Here is a 6,221-nt window from a genome sequence, read left to right as displayed (position 1 = left end):
AAAATTAATAGGTTTGGTAAATACATGCTTCTAGTAATTTTTCCCACAAAGTAAACAATAGGGTACCAATTATTTACTGTAACAATTATTTAATGTTCAATTAACTCTTTGTGACCACATGGACACCAGGCTCCGCCGTCCATGGGATTTTCTAGGCAAGAGTACTGGAGTGGGTTGCCCTTTCCTTCGCCATGGAATCTTCCCGACCCAGGGATCGAACCCAGGTCTCCCGCATTGTAGACAGACACTTTACCGTCAGAGCCACCAGGGGAGTTTGGCTGACTGGGGGTTAAACGTCGGGGAGGGGCGCATCAGGAGTTGGGAAGTGGGACGTCCAGTATCACGTGACATGGGCTGCCATAGTAACACGCCTCCCTGCCTTGCATCCAATCAGATATGGACAGTGTCTGTGACGTCAGGGAAAGCAGGGCCTATACATTCAGCCAACGGCCTTCAACCCCCTCGCTGTTCTTCTGCGCTGAGCTATGGAGAATGGCGGCTCTGTCGTGTCCCAACCATCCCCTGACGGCTATGAGGAAGACGTGATCACCAAAGAAACTGGCACCTCCGAAACTGAGCCCTCTGAAACGGAGATGGCGAAAGCGGAGACCTCCAAACCAGAGCCGTGTGATGCGGAACCAAAAAAGGCAAAGCAGAAGACAGCTAATGGCCGCCGTCGCCGTCGCCGGCACCGCCATAACGACAATTTCTCACGTTTTGCTACCTATTTCCCTAGGGTGCTGAGGCAAGTACATAAAGGCATGAGTCTTTCCCGCGACTCCGTGAACATCCTGGATTCGTTTGTGAAAGATATGTTTGAGCGGATAGCCGAAGAGGCCGGGCGCCTGGCCCGCAACAACAAGCGCCGCACCATCACGCACGAAGACATCGAGGCAGCTGTGCGTCTTCTGTTGCCTGGGGACCTCCGCAAGTATGCCATAAACGCGGCCACCAAGTCGCTCATCGGATACCACACCTGCAGATGAACTGCCTCAGGACTGTCTGACCATCGCAAACCAGACTTAAGGGTTCTCCCCTTAGGCCCTACATTTAATCTTTAAAACATTTCTACCCCAAAGAAAACATTAAAAACCTCGTTAACTTTGCTTCAATATGTGTCGGTTGTGTCATTTGTTCCATGGAAAATCGTGTACTTTTCGCAACTCGTCACTTTCGTAAGTGGTTATTTCTGTTCATGGTTTCTCAGTAATTTTAGGGATCTTTATGGTCAAAATTCTTTCCCTACAAGTTTCGTTGGCCTTTTCCATTTGCATTCTCCCGTCTATATTTAGGTATCACCCAGAGATTTTTATATGGGGTATGCTATGCTATGCTATGCTATGCCAAGTCACTTCAGTCGTGTCCGACTCTGTGCGACCCCATAGACGGCAGCCCACCAGGCTCCCCCGTCCCTGGGATTCTCCAGGCAAGAACGCTGGAGTGGGTTGCCATTTTCTTCTCCAATACACGAAAGTGAGAAGTGAAAGTGAAGTCGCTCAGTCGTGTCCGACTCTTAGCGATATGAGGTATAGCAACCGATAAAAAACAGTGTGGTCTTCCCGGGTGGCTCAGCAGTAAAGAATCCGCCTGCAATGCAAGAGTCGCAGGAGGGGCAGGTTCCATCCCTGGGTCATAAAGATCCCCGGGAGGAGGGCATGGCAACCCTCTCCAGTATTCTTTCCTGGCAAATGCCCATGGAGAGAGGAGCCTGGTGGGCTACAGTCCATAGGGTCTGCAAAGAGTCGAGCCCCACTGAAGCAAGGTAGCACGCAGGCACACAAAGAGCAGTGTGTGTGTGTATGTGTGCTCAGTCACTCAGTCACCTCCGACTCTTTCTGACCCCATGGACAGGAGCCCACCAGGCTCCTATCTCCTCGAAAATTTCCAAGCAAGAATACTGAACTGGGTTGTCATTTGCTACTCCAGGGGATCTTTCTGACCGAGGGATAGAAGCTGTGTCTCTTTCGTCTCCTGCATTGGCAGTCAGATTCTTTACCACTGCACCAGCAGTAGCAGATGTAAAAATCACATTTACCCATTCTATTCCTTCAATCCCAATTCACTTCCATGTGTAAAATAGGACTCAAACACAGTGTTAAATAAGAAAATTCTAAATTTCTGGAATCAAACACCGTATCTTCTGAAATTACCTTATCCAGATTTCTCTGACCCTATTTTTTGTTTGCAACCTAGAACATTTTGCTTTAAAAAAAAAAACAAAAAAAAACCCTGACTGAATTGCAAACTTGCAGGGATGATGGGATAGTCCAGTGACAGTGAACGTAGCCACAGTCTCCACAGTAGCAGCCAATGAGGGACTGGTAGCCCATGAGATAAAGCAATTGGCCAAACGTATGGTAGAGTGAGGAGGGCTGAACAAATAACAACCTTCCTGTGACACTCAGCCTAGAGATGGAGCGGGAGCGTGGGGTGATAGTTTCCCTGATGTTTTTCCATTCAAGCACCTGCTGTTAACCATGGCGATTTAAGTACAGGCATCCATTTCTTGGGGCTTCCCAGGTGGTGCTAGTGGTAAAGAACCTGCCTTCTTATGTGGGAAACGTAAGAGCCATGGATTCAACCCCTGGATTGGGAAGATGCCCCGGAGAAAGGCATGGCAACCCACTCCAGTATTCTTACTGGAAAGTCCCATGGACAGAGGAGCCTAGCGGGTTACAATCCATAGGGTCTCAAAGAGTCAGACACGACTGAAGCGGCTTAGCATGCGCACATCCATTTCTTGGGTCTTCCCAGGTGGTGCCCGTAGTAAAGAACCTGCCTGCAATGCGGGAGACACAGGAGACCCAGGTTCTGTCCCTAGATGGAGAAGGTTCCCTGGAGGAGGGCATGGAAACCCACTCCAGTATTCTTTCCTGGATAATTCCCAGGGACAGAGGAGCCTGGTGGGCCACAGTTCATAGGGTCACAAAGAGTGGGACACAACTGAAGAGACTTAGCGCACATGCATGCATCCATTTCTTGTTGTGGGACATGTCTCTAGCTCCTTGCATCAAAATAAGGAGGAGGACGATGTTCAGCAATAAGAGAAATAAGATGACTCCTTCTTCTACCTCACGTATTTGACTGCTATTGCTTATGATAGTATTTACTGAATGTAATGTCCATGTGTTTTCTTCTTGGTGCATTGACATTTTTATTTCTATAAGTATATTGCTGAATTTCAAAGTAGTTGGTGATTTCCCTATTCCTTTTATTTTTGTTTATTTTGAGATACTTTTTATTTTTTAATTAATTAATTTTTATTGAAGGATTATTGCTTTACAGAATTTTGCTGTTTTGGTCAAACCTCAACATGAAACAGCCTAGGGTATACATATATCCCCTCCCTTTTGGAACTCCCTGCCATCTCCCTCCGCATCCCACCCCTCTAGATTGATACAGAGCCCCTGTTTGAGTTTCCTGAGCCATACAGCAAATTCCCATTGGCTATCTATTTTACATATGGTAATGTAAATTTCCATGTTACTCTTTCCATGCATCTCACCCTCTCCTCCCCTTCCCCCTATCCATAATTCTATTCTCCTATTTCTTTTTTAAAAGATTGATTTCAAGCTTACTACATCCTTGGAGAGAGAGAAAGCACTCTGCGATTTCAGTCCTTTTTAATTTACAATGGTTTTCATTAGAACTTAATATTTCATTATATTTTAAATTATTCATTTTGAACTTTAAGCAACAAGGATATGCTGTACAGCACAGAGTAATATACCAATTATCTATTAATAAGTGTAAACAGAGTATAATATATAAAACAACTTCCAATTTGCCTTGATTCATGGACCTAACATTCCAGGTTCCTATGCAATATTGCTCTTTACAGCATCGGACTTTCCTTCCAGCTCAGAAGGAAAAAGTGCCCCCACAAATGCATCCATAGTCTGCTGTGATCCACATAGTCAAAGACTTCGGCATAGTCAATAAATAAAGCAGAAGTAGATTTTTTTCTGGACCTCTCTTACTTTTTTGATGATCCAACAGATGTTGGCAATATGATCTCTTGTTCCTCTGCCTTTTCTAAATCTACCTTGGTAACGCATTCCTGACTCATAGGAAGAAAAACTGATGTTTTGAAGCAGCAACTATTAGCAACATAGACATTAAGGCGTTTTCTGAAGTCACGCTTTTCAAATGGTTCACATTTGTTTCTCAGAGAAGGCACCTGGATCTGCACAGAGTTTCCACTTCTGAATTTTTTTTCCCAGTGGATATTCCAATTTCTAATTGCTGAAACAGTAAGGTATGCACTGGATTTCATGGTTGATTTTAATGTAGCTTGCATAATAAGCTCCTTTTCCTCTTCAAAATCCTTAATTTTCAACATTACAAAATAATAATAAGAAATGAACTCCTTGAGGGGGCTTATTGCCTAAATTCTTTTTCTATTGATCTCAAAGAGAGGTCTGGAGGTGATACTGGCCCCATTCATGTTTGCAATAGTCCATTAACTCTCTCTGGAATCAAATCTTGCCCCCATTTTACTCTTCAGGAGGTGGTGCTCTGTCTGAGGTATAATAATTTGTTTTTGATCTCTGTGAAGAATGCTGCTGCTGCTGCTAAGTCGCTTCCGTCATGTCCAACTCTGTGTGACCCCATACACGGCAGCCCACCAGGCTCCCGCGTCCCTGGGATTCTCCAGGCAAGAACACTGGCTGCGAAGAATGAGCACTGAAATTTTTGAATTTTGTAGTTTATATCACTTTTATCTCATTGTTTGCATAACAGAGATATCCTCCACACATGTCATCATCCTAGTCAAAAGGGTTACTTACAGCTTATTTTAAATATTCAAATGAAATATTTCACAATAGGATGTAATAATGAGCTTCAAAGAAAATCATAATAAATTGTAAAGGATTGAAATTCCACAGATTGTTCTCTCTCAACGGATGGCATAAGCTAGAAACTTGTTTATCAAGGAAACTAATAGAAAACCAGCAACACCATTAAAATTCATCACTCCATATATAGGAAATTTACACAAATGAAATTAAAATAAAAATCTTCCTGGACCACAAAGAAAAGGGAATGGACAAGAAAAGCCGTGAACTTCGCCATGAAGCTGGCCATTCAAACATTTTGAGGTAAAAGGAGATACTGTAGGTTTTATTGCTGATAATTCTCCTCTACATTGCTGTAAGGGCCTGAAGACATGACCCGCTCTGCATTCATGTCCTTAAATCTCCATAGCTAAATATAAATAAAGAACCAAAAAGAACTGGCCAAGTACCACAGTTCCTTCCCCCTAATCTCCAGCCTGATTTTCATAGAAAGGCTATTATCTCTTGAGCTCTGGTCACTCAACCACACTTTGAGTCAACAGCTGTGACTCACAGGCTGCCAGTCCCCGACTGGCTGTACCAGTGGAGATAGATGTTTGAAATGCCTTCCATGGACACTCCCTAATGGACACAAAATTGCAGGTCATGAAAGTTATTGTTTTAAAGATCAAAAGATTCTCTGTTAGAAGATAAGTAATTAGATACATCTGTATGAATTTTTTTCTTTTTAATTTATTATTTTATTGAAGGATAATTGCTTTCCAGAATTTTGTTGCTGTCTGTCAAACCCCAACATGAATCAGCCATGGGTTTACATATATCCTCTCCCTTTTGAACCCCGGTCCCACCTCCTTCCCCATCCCACCCCTCTAGGTTGATTGTTTGAGTTTCCTGAGCCATACAGTAAATTCCCATTGCCTATGATAGTGGAAACAGTGGCTGACTTTATTTTTCTGCACTCCAAAATCACTGCAGATGGTGACTGCGGCCATGAAATTAAAAGACACTTGCTCCTTGGGAGGAAATTTATGACCAACCTAGACAGCATATTAAAAAGCAGAGACATTACTTTGCCAACAAACGTCCGTCTAGTCAAGGCTATGGTTTTTCCAGTGGTCATGAATGGATGTGAGAGTTGGACTGTGAAGAAAGCTGAGCACCGAAGAATTGATGCTTTTGAACTGTGGTGTTGGAGAAGACTCTTGAGAGTCCCTTGGACTGCAAGGAGATCCAACCAGTCCATTATAAAGGACATCAGTCCTGGGTGTTCTTTGGAAGGAATGATGCTAAAGCTGAAACTCCAGTACTTTGGCCACCACATGCAAAGAGTTGACTCATTGGAAAAGACTCTGATGCTCGGAGGGATTGGGGGCAGGAGGAGAAGGGGATGACAGAGGATGAGATGGCTGGATGGCATCACTG

At 43.8% G+C, this 6,221-nt stretch overlaps 1 protein-coding gene across 2 annotated transcripts; it reads left to right on the top strand.

Moving 5' to 3' along the window:
• Positions 1-342: 342 nt before the first annotated feature.
• Positions 343-1,112, top strand: LOC147340893 (histone H2B.3-like). 2 transcript variants are annotated; one of them, XM_086386988.1, is made up of 2 exons: positions 442-647; positions 737-1,112. In XM_086386988.1, the coding sequence occupies exons 1-2, from the start codon at positions 631-633 to the stop codon at positions 984-986; spliced, it is 267 nt and encodes an 88-aa protein (XP_086243114.1). In that variant the 5' UTR covers positions 442-630; the 3' UTR covers positions 987-1,112. The 2 variants fall into 2 exon arrangements, with proteins under 2 accessions (XP_086243112.1, XP_086243114.1); XM_086386986.1 differs by having other exon boundaries at positions 343-1,112.
• The last annotated feature ends 5,109 nt before the right edge of the window (positions 1,113-6,221 follow it).

This window comes from Bos grunniens, chromosome X, assembly GCF_055505025.1.
Source record: "Bos grunniens cultivar Pamir isolate PY7600 chromosome X, Bosgru_T2T1.0, whole genome shotgun sequence".
Classification (NCBI taxonomy): domain Eukaryota; kingdom Metazoa; phylum Chordata; class Mammalia; order Artiodactyla; family Bovidae; genus Bos; species Bos grunniens.
This window is presented reverse-complemented; position numbering and strand designations above follow the sequence as displayed.